A 22,729-nucleotide genomic window follows, 5' to 3' on the forward strand; every position below is an offset into this window, starting at 1 on the left:
TCAAAAAAGCTGGTCCCCCCAGCGCCAGGCGAGTGCCATTGTAGCGGCCGGAGCTTGCAGGGTCTTTAGTATGGTTGCGTCGTTCTGTCATGGCCGGGGAGGGAACGGACGAGGAAGGACTCACATGAAGGACTCCAGAAGCAAACATAACTAAAAAGGGGATTTATTTCAACGGGGGAAACACAAATACAAAAACCTTGGAAGGGAGGCACAGGGAGACGAAGGGCAGGCACAGGGAACACAGGAACATGCGGGCACAAAACATCAACGACGCGACAGAGAACAAAACAAAACTGAGGGCTTAAGTACACACTGGGTAATCAGGGCAAGAGGAAACAGCAGGGAACAACAGGTGAGGCAAATGAAACTAATTACACAGGGGAAGCAAAGCTGAACACAAAGCACAGGAAAACCAGACTGTCAAAATAAACAGGAAGTGACAAACCAAGGAACATACTGACTAAACACGGGGAACAGGCACAGACTCAGGACAGAGACGCAGACATATCACAACACTAGGAAATAAACTAACACAAAACGCTGGGCCAACGGCCCAGGACATGACAGGGAGAAGGTGGGGCTGTCCTAGAACCCTTAAAAACATTTTTTTTTTTTTTTCATTCACGCTGTCATACATACAGTTATACATGTTACAAAGGCTGCTTTTACACTTCATGGCTGTGTAGGGAGAAAAGGAAAAAAAAAAGTGGTTTGCCAGAAGATCGTAAGGAAGGTTTGATGCACACTATATTTGTTTTTCAGGAAAAGGCGATGACCTGCCACTGAGCAGTTCGGTGAGGTTGCGTATCTTTGGTCAACAGTGGATGTGAAATATCTGATTACATGGAAGATGACATTAACTGCCAGAAATCTGAGTTCTGTCACATAACAAACATATTTTTCTATATCTAGTCCACGTTACACAGTTAACATGTGCTCTCCTCTTCATAAGAAATCCAAAAGAGCCATAAAAAAGGTACCTGTTCACAAATCGAACCCAACAAGTGTTTTGGAATTTCCACTTTGTTACTTGTCTTTTGCCTCATTGGACATTGTTTGTGCAGTGAGTGGATCCTTGTCACCCACTATTTTTCTTTCACAACAGCTCTCTTCAAATAAACCAACAAAAATTTCCCTTCTTCACTTTCCATGCTTGGCAAAAACAACAAGCTCCTATTTTAGGCAAGGTCCAGCCAGTCTATTCCTCCGGGCTGGCGCAGGATCAGTGTGCCTCCAGTGGGTGCCGACTATGGTCCACCATGGAGTTGAGGGACTCTGATAGACAGCGCTAGCTGCGTTGCCGATAGGTCAACTGTTTGTGGGCCACCCGGGAACACGAAGCACAGCACGTTGTCTTGTAGTAATCATACACACAGAGGCGAGCCTGGACCACCACATTGCAGTTGAAGTATTTGTCTCTGCAGTTCTCATCTGAAAGCAAAATAAGAGTTGACAACAATACAAAATAATGCATTCACTAAACAGGTAACTAAATAGGAACATGACAATGGAGCCATAGAGTTGCAGGATGCTAAAATCACCAGGAAACATTCATTCAGGTCAGAGGTATTACAGAGAAATATGATAAAAGTTCAGAAGACCCCTATGTTTGTAACAGCAAGGGAACAGTTTACCCTGCCCGGGATAGGGTTACCGGGGCCCCACCCTGGACCCAGGCCTGGGGAGGGAGCTCAAGGGAGAGCGTCTAGTGGCCGGGCATTAGGCCGTGGTGCTCGGCCGGGCACAGGCCGAAGAGGTTACATGGGCCCGCCCTCCTGTAGGCCCACCACCCGCAGGAGGTGTCGGGCGGTGGCCTAGGGCGGAGGCCCTGGCGGACCAATCCCCGGCTATCGAGACTGGCTATTGGGACACAGAATGTCACCTCTCTGCTGGGGAAGGAGCCTGAGCTAGTGCGGGAGGTTGAGAGATACCAGCTAGATATAGTTGGGCTCACCTCAACGCATGGCCTGTGCTCTGGAACCAGTCTCCTGGAGAAGGGCTAGACTCTGTTCCAGTCTGGAGTTGCCCTCGGTGAGAGGCGGCGAGCTGGGGTGGGTATTCTTGTATTCCCCAGCTTGCTGCTTGTACGTCGGAGTTTTCACCGGTGGACGAGAGGGTTGTTTCCCTGCGCCTTCGGGCTGGGGAATGGGTCCTGACTGTTGTTTGCGCTTATGCGCCAAATGACAGTTCAGAGTACCCACCCTTTTTGGAGTCGCTGGGCGGGGTGCTGGAGAGTGCTCTATCTGGTGACTCCATAGTCTTGCTGGGAGATTTCAACGCTCATGTGGGCAATGACAGTGAGACCTGGAGGGGCGTGATTGGGAGGAATGGCCTGCCCGATCTGAACCCAAATGGTGTTTTGTTATTGGACTTCTGTGCAAACCACAGTTTGTCCATAACGAACACCATGTTCGAACATAAGGATGTCCATAAGTGCACATGGCATCAGATCTGCGGCCGTATGTTCTGGACACTCGGGTGAAGAGAGGAGCTGAGCTGTCAACTGATCACCACCTGGTGGTGAGTTGGATCAGGTGCTGGACAGACCTGGCGCACCTAAACGTATTGTGAGGGTGCGCTGGGAACGCCTGGCAGAAGCCCCAGTCCGGGAAATCTTCACCGGAGGTGAAGGGAGCCATCAAGCTGAAGAAAGAGTCCTATCGGGCTTGGTTAGCCTGCGGGTGCTGGCAGGTATCGGCAGGCCAAGCGGAATGCAGCTCGGGCAGTGGCCGAAGCAAAAACTCGGGTGTGGGAGGAGTTCAGTGAGGCTATGGAAAAAGACTTTTGGATGGCATCGAAGCGATTCTGGCAAACCGTCAGGCGACTCAGGAGGGGAAAGCAGTGCTCCATTCACACGGTTTATAGTGTGGGTGGGGTGCTGCTGACTTCAACTGAGGCTATAGTCGGACGGTGTAAGGAATACTTCGAGGACCTCCTGAATCCCGCTGACACGCCTTCTGTAGTGGAAGCAGAGTCTGGGGATGAGGGAGATGACTTGACCATCACTGGGGGTGAGGTCACTGAGGCAGTTAAACAACTCCTTGGTGGCAGTGCCCCTGGGGTGGACGAGATTCACCCTGAGTTCCTGAAGGCTCTGGATGTTGTAGGGCTGTCTTGGTTGATACGCCTCTGCAACATCGTGTAGAGATCTGGGGCAGTGCCATTGGATGGGTGGTGGTCCCCATCTTTAAGAAGGGAGACCGGAGGGTGTGCTCCAACTTTCGGGGGATCACACTCCTCAGCCTCCCCGGTAAGGTCTATGCCAGGGTGCTGGAAAGGAGGGTCTGTCCGTTAGTCGAACCTCGGATTCAGGAGGAACAATGCAGTTTTTGTCCTGGTCACAGAATGCTGGACCAGCTCTTTATCCTCTCAAGGATATTCGAGTGTGCGTGGGAGTTTGCCCAACCAGTCTACGTGTGCTTTGTGGACTTGGAGAAGGCATTCGACCATGTCCCTCGGGGTATCCTGTGGGAGGTCCTGCAGGAGTATGGGGTGTCTGGCCCGTTGTTGCGGGCCATTTAGTCTCTGTACAACCGCAGTGAGAGCTTGGTCCATATAACCGGTAATAAGGCGGATTCGTTTCCTGTGGGTGTTGGACTCCGTCAGGGCTGCCCTTTGTCACCAATTCTGTTCATAATTTTTATGGACAGAATTTCTAGGTGTAGCCAGGTGGCAGAAGGCTTCTTCCTTGGTGGCCTCAGAGTCTCATCTCTGCTCTTTCCAGATGATGCGGTCCTGTTGGCTTCATCAGGGGGTGGCCTCCAGCTCGCAGTGGAATGGTTCGCAGCCGAGTGTGAAGCCGCCAGCATGAGAATCAGCACCTCTAAGTCTGAGGCCATGGTCCTCAGCCGGAAAAGGGTGGAGTGTCCTCTCTGGCTCAGGAACGAGTTCTTGCACCAAGTGGAGGAGTTTGAGTATCTCGGGGTCTTGTTCACGAGTGACGGGAGAAGGGAGCGGGATATTGACAGACGGATCGGGGCTGCTTCTGCAGGGATGCGGACGCTGCACCGGTCTGTCATGGTGAAGAGGGAGCTTAGTGTAAAAGCGACGCTCTCGATTTACCGGTCGATCTACGTTCCTACCCTCACCTATGGTCACGAGCTTTGGGTAGTGACCGAAAGAATAAGATCGCGAATATAAGCGTCAGAAATGAGTTTCCTTCGAAGCGTGGCTGGCCTCTCCCTTAGAGATAAGGTGAGGAGTGTGGCCATCCAGGAGGGGTTCAGAGTAGAGCCGCTACTCCTCCACATTAAAAGGAGCCAGTTGAGGTGGCTCAGGCATCTGATAAGGATGCCTCTTGGCCACCTCTTGGGTGAGGTGTTCCGGGCATGTCCCACCGGGAGGAGGCCCCGTGGTAGACCCAGGACACGCTGGAGAGATTATATCTCTCGGCTGGCCTGGGAATGCCTTGGGTTCCCTCCGAATGAGCTGGAGGAGGTGGCTGGGGAGAGGGAAGCCTGGGCTTCTCTGCTTAGGCTCCTGCCCCTGAGACCCGGGCCCGGATAAGCGGAAGAGAATGGATGGATGGATGGATGGATGGATGGATGATCAAAGTTGACTGACCTATCTGAGGTATGCAGGGCTCTTGGTTGCAGTCCTCCCTCTCTGCTGGTTTCAGCTCCTCATCACAGTCCTCACTGGACAGCATGTCATCAGACAGGCAGCGCACCTCCCTCACACGAAAACCTCCTTCACATGTTTTTGAGCACTTGAAGGGCAGGAGTCAGTGATAGTGATCATTCTCATATTTACCTTCATCAAACATTCTGAATATTGTGATTGGAACCTTTAAAGGCTAACATCGTCAATTAGATTCTTAATAAGATCCAAAATAAACCCAAGATTTTCACTGGTTACAAGAACAGTTTTAGAGATTTCATTATTTTGAGTTCTTCTAACTGGTTTTGAGGCATCAGTTGGAAAAAGGTGAGGCCACGCATCAAATTCAGTGGGTTGTTTTGCCAGTCAGTTTGTCAGTTAAAGAGGCTGTGTCAAACTGTGTTAATGTCACCAGGAAAGATTTGACATATTATGGAGGACAACAAAAGTAACTACACATTTAGCTGTCCAATCCATCGTCACTCCCACTATAGGCTTTCACTCCAGTGGGATGTTTAAGTGTACAATCCTCTGTGGAAGTGGGTTATAAATCCTTCCAACACTGAGTCTGCACTGATGTAGGCACACGAACTGCACTGCTTAAAGGTGCAGCATTAGCTTTCTGTCCAGTATGGGAGAAGCTCCACACACTTATAGATTTGAGTTTTGTGAGATTATTTCAGAATTGTAGCAGTAATAAAAACAAAATAATTGAAAGTTTGTACATGTTGTATATGGCTTTGAATGTTTTGTAAACTGACAGCCCTATTTGAGTTAAAATTGTACATTTTGTACTTTTAAATGTAATAGGCATATTTAGTTTATGGACATAGTTTATGGACATGAGCACCTGAGACAGTATAATATACTTCAGATGTTTATTGATTGGAAGTTCCTCTTTCCACTGGAGAAAGGTGAGAGTATCCAAAACACTTGCAGCTGTATTTATACCGTAACTGTTCCGACTCATTTTAACTGATTTTATGTTTAAGAAAACTTATTTTAAGTTTTAGAAGCCCGTTTACTTCAGTACAGAGCATTTTCATGACACCTAGTGTTAGTTTTGGGTACTGCATGTCATGTAGTTGCGGACAAAGTGGCACTTACAGCAAATAAAGCTTCATGAATGAAAGTCCCGCTCCTCATTTTACTCTGGTTTGCTATCTGTCAGTGCTTTGTATGGACACAGTAGCCAGGACAGAATACTACCTATTATTAGGAGACCCATCAGCAGCCACAGAGTTGGCTTTCTAAGTGGAAAAGATGGAGGTAATGCAGAAGTAGCTACAACTTGGATTCTTTCTAATGGACAGCAGGAAGCAATTCCTTTCTTTTAAAAAGAAAATCAGATAGTATAAAAGCCAAGCAGAAAATAATTTAGAACCTCAGAAAAAAAATCATCAGTTTATTATCTCAATGTTTAAATTATTTTCATATAGGGTCTTACTCACAGCACTCCAGTCAGTGTGGTACCATTTTGCACCACAGGCCTTGAGGCTACAGCGCTGCTGGCTGAGAGGTTTGTCCAGGGATGAGCACTCATACAGCGGCATGACAGTGAATCCTTCATCTGACCTCATCAAACACACCACTGACCTGTGCTGGCTGCCAGTACCACACTCTGCAGAGCACTGTGTCACAAAAAAATAAAAGCACATGGATTCAGTTCCACCCAAAATTAAGACAGGAAAACTCGTGTGACATGTTAGTTTAAAGTCTTCCATATTAGACACCTTCCCCTTAAGAACAGTGAAACCTGCATTTGTGCTCATACCTGACTCCAGGGGCCTGTGAACCACTCGATGCGATTCTCACAGGGACCATTGTTGCAGACCTGAGAGTCTGTGGGCCGTTCGCTGCCACATCCTTCCAGAGGGAGGCTGCTGATTTGGTTGGTCAGGCACAGAACTCCCCGGGTTCGTACACCCATCCCGCATTCAGCCGAGCACTGTGGAGCAAAAAGTTTTACAGTTCCTGCCTCTGTTTTGTTTCTTTTTTTTTGCACAAAATAGAAAAAACTTCAGGCGATAAACAGATTAAATGGAGAAAACACAAATCAAATGTGTGCCCACTTTTAAACTTCATATCCTAGCTGGCTTTGTAGTTCATATGTTTCAAGTCTAGAGGAATCAAAGGAATGTTGCAAAATTAAAGTCATTCACTTTTCTACTATTGTACTGCTGTAATGCTGTACAGTTAAGTGGTATCATCACTGTAAGACCAAAAACATGTGCCCAATTCTGTTTGTTTCTCATGTCATCTGCTGAGTTCTTCCTTCCCCTGCTTTAACTTTGTATTTATTCCTGGCTAAACTGTTCTGCTGCTTACCATGATCAACCAAGGTAACCTGAAAACAGGAACAACCTAAAGTACAGCCTATGATCCCATTCTCTGTATATATAATGTCTATTTTTTTTTTTTTTTGACAACCACTTTCTTTACAGTGAAATCTTCTATACAATCTCTGTTGTGCTTTTAGCTGCCAAAAATATCAAAAGATATTTATATAAGCTGGCCGTCAAGAATATCTACTTGAGTGATGAAGACAGACCTGCTGTACACAAAGACTAGCTCTGTTGTTAGAAATGAATGAAAGTTACTGTCTCTCCTGCTGACACCTACCCTGCTGCCCCACTCAGTGTAGAACCAGCTCTTGGCACAGGCCCCCATATCACAGTTCTCTATATCGTTCGGCCGCAGATTCATGTTGCACTCCTCATCAGGAACAAAGTCGCCCACGTTGCTGACACAGCGTACCTCTCGTGACCTCTGACCCAGCCCACATGGCACAGAGCACTGTGAAGATACATACTATAAGGTTAATGCTGTACTGTGGAGATCTGCGTGGCTGAAGAGGCTTCATTCCTTTCTTTATTTTTTCCCATGAGTGTTCTCTTTTGCTTAATTTAGATAAGATAATAAGAAATAGACTTTAGAGTTTGCTTCATTCCTTTTAAATATACAATATGAAGTAAAGAAAGGCAAAAAGATGCTCTATGATATACCAGCATCATTAATAATAACTTACAGTAAATATTACACCCAAACAGTCCTCTATTTTTAAAGCCTTCAAAATAGATCATTACAGTGATGTTTCTTTCATAGCTGCAGGGTCAGTTCAAAAAAGGTCACACTGGGCCTGACTGCTGCCACTCACAGAGGTCCACTCTGAGCGGATCTGCCACTCACTGCAGATCTTCAGCTGGCAGGTACTGGCAGTTTCAGGCCGCTCCAAGTGTCGGCAGCGGTTTGTGTGGATATTGAGGGTGCGGTTGGCGTAAACCTGGCGACACAAGACCTGCCGGTGCTGCATGCCCAGGCCGCAGGTTTTACTGCACTCTGACCATTCTCCAATATCCCAGCTATGAAATAAAATGAAAAGCACTAGTGTTAAGAATGCTGCGTTCATTTGCTGTGTTTATCATGTTTTGTTCCTTTGCAGATGGCACGTGTTGAGAATTCGGTGTTGAGAAGATGTAAAGAACTTGTTTCATCTGCAAATGTTTGATTTCTACATTTAAAAACAATTTTAAATCATAATGTGTTAATGTTTCCACATGGATGGAGAAACCTAAAAAAGGCAGAAACATATACTGATGTCAGCACACAATTTATTGCTGACATGTTCTGAAACAGTATATTGTTGGGTTAAACTCACACAGTATTGTATACTAAGCATTGGTGAAGTTTTCAAAACTTCTGAAGCTGTGGCAAAAATACTGGTAAAATTTAAAATGCACTCTTCCAAATCATCTCTCAGTGTTATCTTAGATGCCTAGATATGGATTTGCGGAACGGATCAAACCCCTGGGGTAATACCCTTAGCTTATAAAACTGTCTTCATTGCATAAATGTAGTGCGTGTACTATTACATCAACTTACATTTAGAATAAAAAAGACTTTTGAAATGTAGCAGTAATCTGCAGTTTGCACAAGTGTAGGAAGAGAGGAGAAATTTCTCACAATGCTGGGCAGGGCTGCAGGTTGCAAGCCTCTTCCTGTGTACTTGGTCGGCTGTTGCTGTCACACAAAGAGTCGGATACCTGGACCTGAGTCAGCCGGTGGATACAGTGAAAGACGGGAAATCTGAAACCTAAAAAGTGGATATTTACCTTAGGCACTAACTCCTGAACCTAATATCTAATACACTGTTAATTATTATCAAACCTTAAAGCACCTCAAGGTGGTCGGAAATTAAGAGTTCATTAAAGCCATGTGTTTTACTCAGTATCATAAAGACCATAGGATTGATCTTTAAGAACTGATTCCTGAAACTGCATGTAATTTTGGAAATGACAGATTTGCTGCATATTAAAAAAAATACTCAACACAAACTTGTTTAACTAACCTTTACCACAGGAAGCACTGCACTCTGTAGCACCAGTCAGTTTCCAGTTGTACTCTCTCTCTCGTCTGGGTGGCTGTACGGAGGGGACCTGGTTTTCAGTGGGACGAGAAGGATACCTCCCACTGCCTGCTGAATTAAAGTTTTCCTGTTGAGTGTTGCTCTGCTGGTCATATCCATCCTGTCCATTCACGCCGTTCCCTGAGACAAAGAGTTCAGACACAAAAAGAAATGTAACAACACACTAGAGTCACTCTGGAAGGACGGGTAAAGTTAAAATTGGATATAGTCCAGGGGTGTCCAAACTTACGGCCCTTACTTTTTTGACATTTCACTTAACCCTCTTAATTGGAGGGGAAGGCAAAATGTCAAAAAAGTAACTTAAAGGGCCAAATTGTATGTTATTTTTGACATCAATTCGCGGACTGGAAGTGGGCGGGGCCGCAAGTTTGGACACTCCTGATAGCCTAATGAATAAATGCTTGGATGGTTGTATGATTGTATGGATAGATGGCTATATATATAGGGCTGCAACTAACACTCAATTTTATTCTTAATTTTGTTATTTTTATTCATTGGTTGTTGGCCTATAAAATATATTGAGCAATTATAAAACTGTGGTTATACACAGTAAGAGAGCAACAAGTGGGTCTCCTTTACCTTCTGATGTGTGACTTGGTTGCTGAGGGCTCACGGGTCTCTCAGATGGGAGAATGTACTCATAGTGAACACCAGGATTTGGCTGCTGGAAGATCATCTGAGCCAAAGTAGATGACAGTCAGCAGTCTTAAAATAAAACCGTAAGCCTTTCAATATTTGCCCGTCCAAAATGGAACATCTGCTTTCTCAGGTCAGCAAAAAAAAACCCAAGACCCAAAGAGACCCACTGCCATAACTTTCCTGAAGTTCAAGCGGATTTTCTTACTCACATAAACGTCCAGGATCTCACTTGTGGGCCCTTCAGCAAGAAAGGATTCCCCAGCTGTGCTACTGATTTCATTGGGTCGGCGGTACGTGAACATGGTCCCCGCCCCCTCGTACTTCCCTGGCCGGTCAATCGCCCAGTTTCCATTAATGATGGATCGTCCCGATCGGCTTCGCAAAGCTGGTAGAGACAGAAAGCACAACCACACAATCACGACTGATGAAGGGATGGGAAAAACACTTAAAAAAAAAAAAAAACTCTTCTATATAATTATAATGAGATCTGTAGTTTAAAAAAAAAAAAAAATCAGCTCTCCCCCCAAAAAAGTAATTACAGTAGCTAACTGAATAAAAGCTCTCACATGCACTTTCAGAGCAATGTCTTTTTCAAATGTGACAATCTGTGTGTGCTGGCAAATCTTTCATGCAAATCCTGTAACAAAATCTCCCAAGAGGTTTTCCACTGATTTCATGGATTAAATACAAAAGGGCCATTAGAAAGACATTAGAGGTGTAACATTAGACAGGCTTGTAAAAGAGTGTTTGGACAACTAAAAGCACTATTAGAGATGCAGAGCGTAGAACAAAGGCCTATTGAGGGAAAATCATGGACGTGATGAGGATACAATAGATGGCTCCTGCCAGATTCCTGCCCGTGTCTATCCTCGTTTGCATTTTAAAACATGTGTTGCTCCCTGGAACTTTGTAACCTTATCACTTCAATAAAAAAATAAACCATTTGCAGATCACTCGTCAGAAATGGGTCACAGATTCGTAAACGGAAAACATATCCACACAGAATACAAAGCAAGATTTTTTTGCTTGCTGCTGCATGTGTGAATGAGTGAATGAACATGAGTGTGTGTAAATGTTGCAGAAGGTGCAGCAAAGTTTTTATAGAAAAGTTGGCATGTGTTTGTCTGTACAGAACTGTGTACTTGTGTATATAAATGAGTCCAAATTAAAGAAAGCAGAGCATACTTGGCATCCAAGTAGTTTGGATTTGAAAGGCAGCCACTGAATTCATTGTCTTAATGTTCCTAGTTCTTTTCTTCTTTTTTTTTTTTTTTTTTTTTTACTGGGAAGTGAAATTCTGCACTTCAATCTATCCATATTTCCATCTAAAAAAAAAGATGGTAAGACCTAACGGCTGAGATCCTCTAATGAAAGCATGTTTATGCTTTCCTCAAGGAAACCAACTGCTGAGTCAGGACAAGACTCTCATTAAACAATGTCTGACATTCCAACAGTCATTTCTGAAAATAAGCCACTACTGTCCCACTGTTGTACTTCACTAAAGACTCCAATTATCTATAAAGAGCAGGTCATCCTGGGGCACCACTAAACAGCTGCAGGACAGCAGTGGGTGGTAAAACAAGCTTAACACCTGAAAAAAAAAAGCACCCATTGTTGATGTGGTGTTTAATGAAACTAACATAATTCATTTCACAAACAGCTGCTACCTGCTCAACTTGATTAAGCAGACCGGTCAAACGCCAGTGTAACAAATATTAATCATAGTCATCATTTAATAATAGGCTCTCTTTTCACTGGTATCATACATGTAAGACTGCACATGGCAGATGGAGGGTCCAAATTTTCTGACGTATGTTCTGAAAGCAGAACTCTGTGACTAATGAAACTGTAAACCAGGATGGAAACTAAAATGCTCTATTTGCTGCGAGACAGCTAAATTAGCAGTTACCAAAGAGGAGCGCTCTTAAAGGCCTCTTATTTAAAGTCTATGGCCAGTATTCAAGCATCACTGTACTGTTCACACACTTTAGCAACTAATACTTAAAACCTCTTTTCTCAAGTAAATTAGCAGATGTCAAAATATTATTATAGTATGAGTGATGTGCTGCTAAGAAACAATCTCAGTTGGGTCTTTTTTCCCCCAAATGTAATTCATTTAGCTGCCACATATGCAATGAAATATTACACGATGTGAACGCAAAAGTTTATATTTGGCATCTGTGCATCTAAATTAAGAATAATCCAGGCACAGCATGGCAAAGAGTGAAGAACAACAATCTGTCCTCACTAGGGAACCGTGCATTCAGAGCCTGCGGGTGGGCTTTTAGACTGCAGGTCAAAGGCAGCTTTAAACACTTTAAACACGAGATTTTCCAATTATATGTGAAGAATGGTATCAGCTGATGTAGGCTAAGACTGAGAGTCGCTGACCTGCCAGGATTATGGCTGAGCCAGCAGCAGAAGAGTAAAGTGAAACCTGAAAGTTAAGTGCCTTAAATAATTTGTTTGCACTCATAGTGAAAAAAGTCAAATGATGAAGCAGTTCTATTGGTAAACTTGCTAATTTACCCAGATGTAAAGCAGTAGCTAGAATAAAATTGAGGAAACTAGCCATGAGCAGGAAGACCAAACTGCTCTACTTAGCTAGAGTTCCTCTGTTGTCAAACCACAGCAGAGTATAATGTGAGTAATTATACTCTGCTTTTACCGCCCACCTAAGTAGTTTCTGCTCTTCACCATCTCTGTCACATTGATCTTGGTGGCTCCTTCAGGGATTTCCACTATCTTGTGGTAGCCGATCTTGGATAAACTATGTTTGAACACTCCTGAAACCAGCCTGCAGGTTGTGTTGTCACCTCCGCACACGCCACACTTGTCCACCACCCTTCCTGAGCCGAGATACTCATCGCAGCCTAGACTCTGTGGGACAGAGAGGAAATAGGTAAGGAAGTGATGAGCATTACACAGTTAAACAGTTCTAGTTTAAATAATAATTGTGCAATACACTGTGCTAAGCATGCAAGCATTAAGCATTTTTATTTTTTAAAAAATAGACACAATAGATTATGTAGAATATAGATAGACCGTGTAAATCAGAGATTATGTTGCATCTGCTAGATAAACTCAATAAACTCATATACTTAACTAGAGTATAACCTGCAAATTAGCAGGCTCATTGTTATTTTACACTTCTTTTGAGTGACAACCTTCAAATTTATGACAAATTTTCCTTCCCATTTCTCTAGGGTGTGAGTTTTCTGCATCACACTGGTGGCAATAAATTACAGTAAACCTGGTCACAGTAAAAATAGAACTGTTAACATCAGCAGTCCATAAATTCAGTCAAACCAGCAGTAAAAGCCCATCACTGTGCAAACAGGTGGTCCAGAAGTCAAAACTAGTTGCAGAGAGCTGCCACACAGTCAGACATGCTGGGCTTTAGCTCACACAGTGCCAGCATAAGTCCAATACAGACCACATTTACCAATAAGGAAAAAGAAAAGTCTGGGAAAGACATTGTGCCACAACTTCCTTTCACCAGTACGCAGCCAACCTCCAAACCTCTGAGTCAGATTACAGCTTTAAGGTAGATTCTGATGTACTCCACTCGCTCTAATCCCAGCACATTCCCCTCAGCACTAATGCATGTTTTGGATACTAGCATTAAAAAAACATGCTAAATATAATAACCCTCAACAAAGAAGACCAAGAAGAAGACATCTGTTCCTGAGGTGACAAATCTATCTCTAGATACTAATGATATAAACAAATATAAAGGAAGTATATAAGCCAGAAGAAATGTCATCTCCATGGATTTTGCAGAAGTAGATTGGACATAAATCAGCTGCAGAGCAGCGGAAATACAGAAGTAGAGTGGGAAAATGGATAAACAGGTGGAGAAAGGTATAGGAAAGCGGTAAAAAGTGAGAGAAAGGAGAGGTGGAAGAAAAAATAATGGACTAAGGGGTGGACTCAAGATGAGATTCTTGCACTCTCCCACCCAAAGCAGGCCAGTCTGCTCTTGGCCAAAACACCACCTGGGCCAAAGCAAACATTAAATGCCTCCTTCAACACAGGAAATAAGTGATGGGAGAAAAGAACAGCAAACTAAGAGTGCTGAAAAAATTTAAATAAAATTCCCAAACGCTTTGGTGGTCAGTGTGGAATTATGTTGGAAGGTCTGGATGAAAATCACTAAACATAACAAAATAACATTGAGGGAAGCACTGCTGCACTTCGTGATCTCACTTTACAGCTCAGCGAATATAAAGCAATTCAAAAGCTACAGTCGGACTATAAAGAAATGCATAATATATGGTAAATCCATCTCGGGACATTCAAACTGGCTACAGTGTATCTACCACCGAAAACAAGTTAAAATGCAGTCAAGTAGGGCTGGCTGTTTAAATGACTACCAATGAATGAATATCTCCTCCGCATCTCCATTTTCACCATAAATCCCTTCAATCTAAAACAACACAATTATAGAAGCGAGGCAGCATTTGCCTGAAAAAGGGAAAAATGTTCCTCTCATAAAACAGATGTTGACACGGTGAGAGGTTATCTGTGGACATTTGGATGGGAAAATGTTTGAATCAAAACATGTTAATGTAGGAGTGGAGAATTTATTGACTTAAAATCTGAATAGTTAATGTAATATCTTGTGACTGTGGATATAAACAGAACCAGGATTTTCATTCTTCTGACATGAGGAAGAGCCAAGAGATTTTACACCCACACCGCAGACAGATTAGAGGTAAAGAATTTCTTGATATCCAGAAATTTGCAAGTACCACCACTGCTGTGCAACTTTTTGACGAATGTGAAATCATCAAAACGAGGTGATGATGGTGTAAAGATGCATTAATGCATCCAAAGCTTAGCAAGAACCTCGCTAGCTGTGACCAGTAGATCTCAAACAAAAAATCTCATTGTGGCTGATTAAAAAAAGGACTTTAAAGACTCAGTCTAGTTTCTGAGACCACGTCAATGTTTTTTTTTTTTTTCCACCTCCTCTCTGTGGGTGGCTTGTGCCATCTGCTGAGGGAAATCACCCTGTTTTGAGTGGAATTGTAACAGGATTTTTAAAATGTCGCAAAAGCCCACCTTCATCTGGAAACGGTTACATGTGTCAGGACAGTGGAGTCGACCCCAAGTTAACTCATGAACACTGAAAACAACATCATCTTAAAGTAAATCCTGATGGTATTTTCCCACACGATGCAGCTGGGTTAAAGTCATCATATTGCAGAGGGTTTTTTGTAACAAACTGAACTCTACACGGTTTTGCCAAAGGCACTTGTCACTGGAGATTTCTTCTACTCCCAGAAAACACAACAAGACATTTAGAATTAGACACAGACATCCTGAGAGGTGAGCCTTAGTCTCTTTCTTATTGAACAACAAGCTTGTCCTCAATGGCCTACATTTCAATGATGGCAGCACTTCTTCTGCCTGAAGCTTTATTGTTTGAATACTAAAAATAAAGTAGGTCAGAGACTCCAGGATCCGATCAGAGTTATGGTCATTATTGAGCTACACAGTGAAGGGTGAAGAGAAAAAACTAAAACTATTTAACAATAATAATAAAAATAAATAAAACAAATTTGTGGGGTCATGTGAATCAGAGACATTAACCTCTTGAACTTGAGAATCTTTTTCACTCCTTTTGCTTTAAGGCATATCTTCAGGCTACCATTAAAGCAGCATTAAATGATTTTTAGTCACTTGTTAAGAGTGCAATATATGTACATATATATATATATATATATATATATATATATATATATATATATATATATATATATATATATATATAGTGTATCACAAAGTGTATCACAGTGACCAGTATGAGAGAGTGTGAGAGCTGTACTACAAAATTGAACACACCTGCTCCCTGTGCACACCTGAGACCTAGTAACACTAACGAGTCACATGACATTTTGAAGGGGAAATGACAAGCAGTGCTCAATTTGGACATTTACGGGTGTAGTCTCTTAGGGGTGTACTCACTTTTGTTGCCGCTGGTTTAGACATTAATGGCTGTATATTGAGTTATTTTGAGGGAAGAATAAATTTACACCGTTATATAAGCTGCACACAGACTACTTTTCATTGTGTCAAAGTGTCATTTTGCTAGTGTTGTCCCATGAAAAGATATACTTAAATATCTGCAGAAATGTGAGGGGTGTACTCCCTTTTGTGATACACTGTGTATATATATAAAAACAGGGCCATCGAGAGAGTGTAAACTGATAACTGACTAATCATCACATAATCGTAGAATTTTTAGAGCCAAAATCAACATTTTGTAAGATAAACAGAAGGCATTAGTGTAGTTTCATTTTGATTTCTAATTTTGTACAACACCATTAAAATGGAAATGATTTAAAGTTAACTGCTGGTTTAAAAAAAAAACAGATACAGATACAGGAATTATGCTTCAAGCAACCCGCAAAATACTATCTGGCACTTGAATCAGCCAGACATGCTATTATATTCACCAGGAAGTTGCTAAATATTCTTGTGTACACCGGTCTGATGATGTGCAGTGGATTTATCACCATCATAGCTATGTTTTAATAGCAACTTCCTAGAAATGAGGCTGATAAAAAAAAAAAAAAACGCCAGTGCAAAGATTTAATTTTTCTAGTTTTGGCACAGAAAACCAAAACACAAAGAGAGCAAGTCCAAACACTGTGCTGCAGAGACATGTTGTGAACTGCAAATGTAAAAATAATGATTATTGCACTTATAAAACATTTAAACGGTAAAGCACAATAGATACACAGGTGATATTTATCTGCAACATACAAATTTAATGTCACATATGCACGCCAACCTTTGACAAACCATTCAAACTACACTCTTATATAAGTCTCTTTATGAGTTTAATATTATATTAGAACAAAATAATGTAAAATACAGTAAATGATTAGCACCGTATCCATGATCAGTCTGTTACGAGTTTGTGCTTACAGATGCGGCACACGTGTAAGGGAAATAAATATTTAGAGGGAATGAATGACTGTTGAAAACTGTATCAGAGAGCAGGGTGGTACAAAGCAGCAAATATCAGACATTGGTATCGGTCCTCAACACTGAACATGCACAGTGTCATGATATAAAGTTGAAAAGGATTATTTTTCCTCCAACCGCAGCTGCCAGAATTTTACAGCTGCCTTGCAATAACACTGATTTCATCCATGTTCGAGGCCTGGTTTGTGGCACCGAACTATAAATGTAATCATGAATAAAAAGTTGATCGTGCTGAAATTAACAGCAGCGCTAGTCATAACTCATCTCTATGTACAAAAACAGACACTCCTTGGCACAGGAGCCTCTCAAAGCATAAAAACACCAACTGCTGCAGTGACTAAATCTTCTGAGGTTTTTCCAGACAAGGTTATTTGTGTATTTGCACTTTGAAGTTTTACCATGTATGAACGGCTCTTTGTGACACCTGTCTGCAGCCTGGCAACATATTTAAAGCACTTTATTTCTTGGCTGAGATGATGCTTGGGTAATTTATGATTACGTTTCAATATCATGATTTACTCACATTACATTAGTTTTCTAACAGGCTAATAAATGCCAGTCTAGCCTAACTACAAAGCTAGCAAGTTTGGAAAACAAAGGCACCAGTTTCTGTACATTGCCAGTGTTTAGGGTGCTCAGACAGGATAATCTGCAGCTGACAGACACATCCAGTCCTGGGGTGACAGCCTGACTTACAGCAGCAGATGCTTGTGGCTGGACCACCGAGCCACACTCCAGCAGCAGCATCCAGATGTGGGCAACTGCACTATACCAACTAGGATCCTGGAAACTACAGTAAGTTCAATGATGGTTTTTAAGTTTAGGACTCAACATAACAATGATGTATCTGTTATGTACCGCCAACAGAAATTATTATTTCAGTTTCAAAAACGTATTTATTTTCTCTAGACTGAAGTAAATGTTATCCAGCTGTCTTACATAGAAAACACAGTCACAATGAATGCAAAAACAATATTTTTGTAATTGCTCTCTTTTTCTGTTTATTGGAAAGGAGTTTGACATCAACAGCACATAAGGGTCAGTGGAAGGCACTGAACACAATAGCCAGATAATTCCCTGGCAGCAACTTACGAGAAAAAAAGGAGGGAATGAGGAAAAAGTGCAGCTCCTTGAATGACCGGTTGAGACTAGTTTCAAAAGCCAGTATGAAAATGATGACATGACAAATAATTTGGCTCACTGTGTGGTTAAATATAATGACAGCCAGTCCAAGAACCCCTTGCTCTGTTTTAGTGAGTAAAATCCTTGTATTGTATTTGTACTTTACTTCTGTCTAAACTAACTGTGTCACGCACCCACAGTCTATATATGTACTGTGCTAACCAAGCTATGGTGTTAGCTCCACTTGAAAATACGTTTCTCAAAAATATCAGGATATCTGTGGCAATAAAGCTAAAATCAAAGCCTCGAAACGGGGGTTCATAAACCACCAGAGGGTGACATCGTAGTGGCTGTGTCCATATTTTAAGTCATATCTAATGCATTTTATTTTAAGACTTATCAGTGGTTTTTGTTGTTGTTGTTTTTATAGCAGTTTGGGTTTAAAATTCTCCGGTCTGAGTGTCTTACACTGAGTAACTCACATGGCTACATGTTGCTGGGCCAAAAGCTGCAGAGAAAAAAAAACAATGAAATGGAGGAGGTTATGAATAAAAGGATGTTTTCTCAGTCTGGAGAGGCTTCAGTGGTTAACACCCCCCCCCCCCCCCCCCCCCCCCCCCCCCCCCCACGTCTTAATCCACATGAATCCATATTGGATCCCCACCAGAACCTTTTAACCTGTGTTTTGGCAGTTTCTTCCTCAGCTTTCCTATTGACCCCCAAAAGAAAAGCAAAATAACAATACATGGACTTCTGTCTCCTTTTCACTATTTTCATTATGCCAAATATACCAAAGCTATATTACTAACACTTGTATAAACAAAACACACACAAAAAGTGGGAGTTTTAACTCTGACAATGCAATAGACATCCTGCTTACCAGGACTGCTTCTCACAATAAAACTCTGTTATGATCCATATTCTTATGTAAAAATGCATCCTGGGATGGAAGAAGTCCAGTATTATAAAACATATTTATGAGCATAAGGTTAAAGGGGGCTGTTTGGTGCACACGTTGGGCATTTCTACAGATTCACACATAAAAAGGTTGTAAAGTTCTTTGGAAAATGGCCAGTGAAGTGATCATAACTTGGTGAGCTGTGACACTCAAGTTCATCTGGAAATTCAATACAGCCCCAACTTGGCTTCCAGGTTGAGAATGCAGAGGCAGCATCATCCCAACGACAAAAAATTTACAGTGGAAGTAATTTCAAGACGTGATGTTGTGTCTGGAAATGAGATTATGGAAATGGTACAAACATTTCTTGACCCCACCCTTCAAAAAAATAAAAATCAGTAAAGGTTGATCTTAAATACTGTTTGAGGTTTGGTTTAGATTGAAATAAAATAAACAAAGGGCACATCAGAGCACAGCACCATCTGTCCCCCACATGCTAGGATGCTATGGAACTTTAATTGGCTTTAATGAGGAGAGGCAGGCGACACTGCTTTTACCTCAGTCAGCACTTCAAACACTTCTGTATCTGTGGAAGAAACACCGCCGTCGAGCTCTCACGTGGCATTCATGAGCATAAAATGAAATGACTGATTTACAGTATTTCCTGTGTAAACAGGTCACATCAAACTTCATGCTTTTTTTTTTTTTTTAATTTAATCATAAGTCTTTCAAGACATAAATGTGTCATATGGCTAAAACTTGAAGATTTATTTTGGGTTATGAGAAAGGAGATGCAACTTCTCTAAATCCTTCCTCTAGACAACGGTTGAGTTTCTCAACATCAGTGTGCCTGGCGTTGTAGTCTTTTTTTGTGCCTTTCTAAAACAGGCAACAGGCAGCTTCATTGACCATTAAGTGTACCTGGTTATAAAAGAAACAAATGAGTTTGTCTACTGAACCTAATACTAACTATTTCTAAATAAAGTATTTCATAGTGTGCCACAGTTTTCATTACAGTTACTCCAGTCACATACAAAGAGCAAGTAGTCAGCTAATGGTCAACTGCCACTACTGTATGTATACAGCAGGTAATCTTACTTTATACATTCCATATTTAATGTATGGACACAGTACTGAAACAAACACCTTTTGTCTAAATATGTAGAGAAATATTTAAATTTGTCATCACACAGAAGAATGATGCAAAAATAGCCTTCATGTGTAGGTGACTCCAGTTATGCATGTACACATGAAGATGTGACTTTATCAATAGAGCAAAACTTGCATATTTATTCAGTTTAGACAGTTCTCTATTATTTGACATACCTCAGGCTCTAGTACATTGGTTTGTAGCCACAAACAGAAACCAAAGTTCTGGTGTTTTGTTTTTTTTTTTACCATAATCACTCAGCTTTCTACTCTCCACAGCACAGCATTTTTTTGAAATCAGTAGCAACAGGAGTCAAACCAAAATGGGCAGACGAGCTGGAATTATTTACTGTAACAACACAGAGGAGCGGAGGACGAAACAGCGGTGGTCTAAGCAAATTTACAGATTGCATTATAGTTCTGTTTATGCCTTTTAAATGAGTAAATAAGCAGGTTACCAAATGTTATTTTAGAATTCACTCGCTTGATTTCAGGTTATTGTGCCGACATAATAGCACATGAATTTGCAGCTTTTTATTGTGTGGAGATGCATAGTGGCAAGACCTCTGATCCCAACAGTAAAAAAAAAAAAGAGGCCAGAAAATGCCCTCACAGACTAGAGCAAAAGGCACTAAAGGCTTCCATGCTTGTAAAACACTCAGAAACAGAAGTGAGTGTGATCAATCTACAGCCATTAAAGAGCACGGGCTTTCTCCTGACATCACAGCCCTGATTTGGATGAACTGTTGGATGGACCTGACACCTGCTGAGAACATCCACAAAAAGACAGACTAATCGCAGGCGCTGAGCAAACAAAACTCTGCAATGTGTGCCAGTATGTGTGATATAAACCACAATATTGCTGTAACCACAATAATCTGTTTGGGGTCCCGGGAGGCTTCAGATTCCCTTTAACAACTCAAAAGCCAAACTGAGTGCGAACTGATTGTTTTATTGCCTTCGTATGTCAGTCACTGTCACACTTTTAACATGTTTGAAAATCTGTTTTAAAACACTTTGTGGTAAATAACATCACTGTATTCTGCTGTTTTCATCGTGCTACTTTTCAACATATCCCATTTACAAAAAAGTGAATAAAGACTTTGGGTGGTTTTTAAATCTTGGGGTCTGACAAATATCATACAGATCTTCACAGAAAATACAGGCGAGTCGTAGATGTAACAGAGTTATTCCTGTACGAGGTAACGTCAGCTGTCTTTATCCTGTATTGAGACTGAAAATGGACATCACAGGAGTTTTTGTCAACTTTATCTCTTCAAAAAGATCCAACCACATGCCCTACCTGCAATTTATGTCCTGACATATTATAATGTTTACATAACCTTGACAGGAATGCAGTTTAAAGTCATGTAAAATTTAGAAAGACATCCTCATCAAGGCCTTTGGCACTTCATGAGTTTACATTAACAACCACAGGAATCTCACAGTGGCCTCATTAATTCCAGGCAAATACAGGTGATCTAAAACCACAAGCGGCGACAGGCTAATTCAAGGTGACAGTCTATCCCTAATAGAGTTCTAAGTACATCTTTATAGTCCCAAGACAGGCCTGACTCACTGAGTCTTCCACTAGGAGGGAAATCTAACTCCACAAGCAGCCAGTGAATGTGCTGTGGAAAAATAAACAGCTCAGAGCGCAAGCAGAGCCACAGTGAGAACAGCAATACTGTAAATACTTCCACTCAGTAGTTGGACCACAAGATCATGGTCCTATAATGACAGTTCAAGTTATGGAGTGACACTGCCCAGTGCTAATTACAACCCCAAGAAACTGGTTGGAAAGGAGTACCAGGCTTACTTGTGACTAAATCCGTGGATGTAATCACAATGTCCAATAAATTAAATGACGTTTCTTGTGGTGACAGGCATGAAGCCACATATCAGCAACTTTCAAAACCTAGCTGTAAAGAGTGCAAAATAAACTGAGAGAGAGGCTCTGGCCTCTTTCTCAAGGCCAGAGCATTGGCATCAATGAAAATCACCCCTCTCTCTCCCGGGTTCCTTCAGGGCTCGGCGGAAGTGAGGCAGAGCCTACCTGTGACCGCAGCTTCCCCTGCACACGCATGTGGAGGCAGACAAGCAGCAGAAGAGCCAGCCCTGACAGCATTCTCTCATGTGGGCACAGAAATGTTCAACCAGTCACTGAGGCGTCCACACAGGTCCAGTGGCTGCTCCCGTCAGCCTCTTCTATGCCTCTGTAGCTCTGGGAATGCCAAAAGAACCCACTCACTACTGAACCGATCTCTATGAGCTCCCCTTGTAAACTGAGCTGAGGGAGGTGCAGCTGGGGGAGGTAAGGGGTTTTTTTTTAGAGGGAGGGAGGGTGAGAGGTAGAAAATGAACTGGAGGGAGAGAGAAGAGAGAGAGGAAAGGCATAGAGCAGAGTGTGGCAGCTCCAACTACAGTAAATTGGAAGTTAGAGAGGAAGTTTTGGAGCTTTTGGCAAAAAAGAGAGGAAGGAAATTCTTGAGGGTCTAAAATGAAAGTATAAGCCAAACCACTAGGGTTATGTGGTACTAATTGGCAGGTAGGCATGCGATCTTCAAAAGGTGCCAACAAAAATGAATTACAGAACTACACACTTAAGTAGGAGTTCACCTTCATATTTGTTCCTGATACTACAACAACACAATCCAGAAAAAGGCTCCATCTTGAAGTGGAAAAGGCCCCATATGAAAAACACATTTTTGCTCGCAAACAACAACTCAAAAACAATAAGATTCTTGTGCCCTATTGGAGCCACATTGCAGTGCTTGAAGGATAACCGCTGCAGCCAAGAAGACCTGACTCATCATATGGTTTTCCTATATTGCACCACCATTGTTTCCACAACATTAAATCCTAATTCACCAGGACATACTGAGGTAAGGAGGACA

At 42.1% G+C, this 22,729-nt stretch overlaps 1 protein-coding gene across 1 annotated transcript; it reads right to left on the reverse strand.

The window, feature by feature from the left end:
* Positions 1 to 573: 573 nt before the first annotated feature.
* LOC115775680 (thrombospondin type-1 domain-containing protein 4) lies at positions 574 to 22,001 on the reverse strand. The gene is made up of 12 exons (XM_030723161.1): positions 21,889 to 22,001; positions 12,340 to 12,544; positions 9,874 to 10,049; positions 9,605 to 9,701; positions 8,948 to 9,145; positions 8,563 to 8,692; positions 7,757 to 7,961; positions 7,222 to 7,395; positions 6,374 to 6,547; positions 6,051 to 6,230; positions 4,564 to 4,708; positions 574 to 1,431 (listed from the first exon to the last, which is right to left on the reverse strand). Exons 1-12 carry the CDS (start codon positions 21,958 to 21,960, stop codon positions 1,289 to 1,291), a joined length of 1,899 nt encoding a protein of 632 aa, XP_030579021.1. The 5' UTR covers positions 21,961 to 22,001; the 3' UTR covers positions 574 to 1,288.
* Between the last annotated feature and the right edge of the window lie 728 nt (positions 22,002 to 22,729).

This window comes from Archocentrus centrarchus, chromosome 3, assembly GCF_007364275.1.
Source record: "Archocentrus centrarchus isolate MPI-CPG fArcCen1 chromosome 3, fArcCen1, whole genome shotgun sequence".
In the NCBI taxonomy this organism is placed as follows: Eukaryota; Metazoa; Chordata; class Actinopteri; order Cichliformes; family Cichlidae; genus Archocentrus; species Archocentrus centrarchus.

Bases quoted from the DNA above. Each gene is read 5' to 3' on its own strand.
- LOC115775680 (XM_030723161.1), bottom strand. From the start codon at position 21,960: ATGCTGTCAGGGCTGGCTCTTCTGCTGCTTGTCTGCCTCCACATGCGT. The intron at 9,146-9,604 runs GTAAAGGAGACC...TCTTTGTCTCAG, and splicing joins ACCAAGTCACACATCAGAAG to GGAACGGCGTGAATGGACAG. The intron at 4,709-6,050 runs GTGAGTAAGACC...CTGCCCTTCAAG, and splicing joins ACCACACTGACTGGAGTGCT to TGCTCAAAAACATGTGAAGG.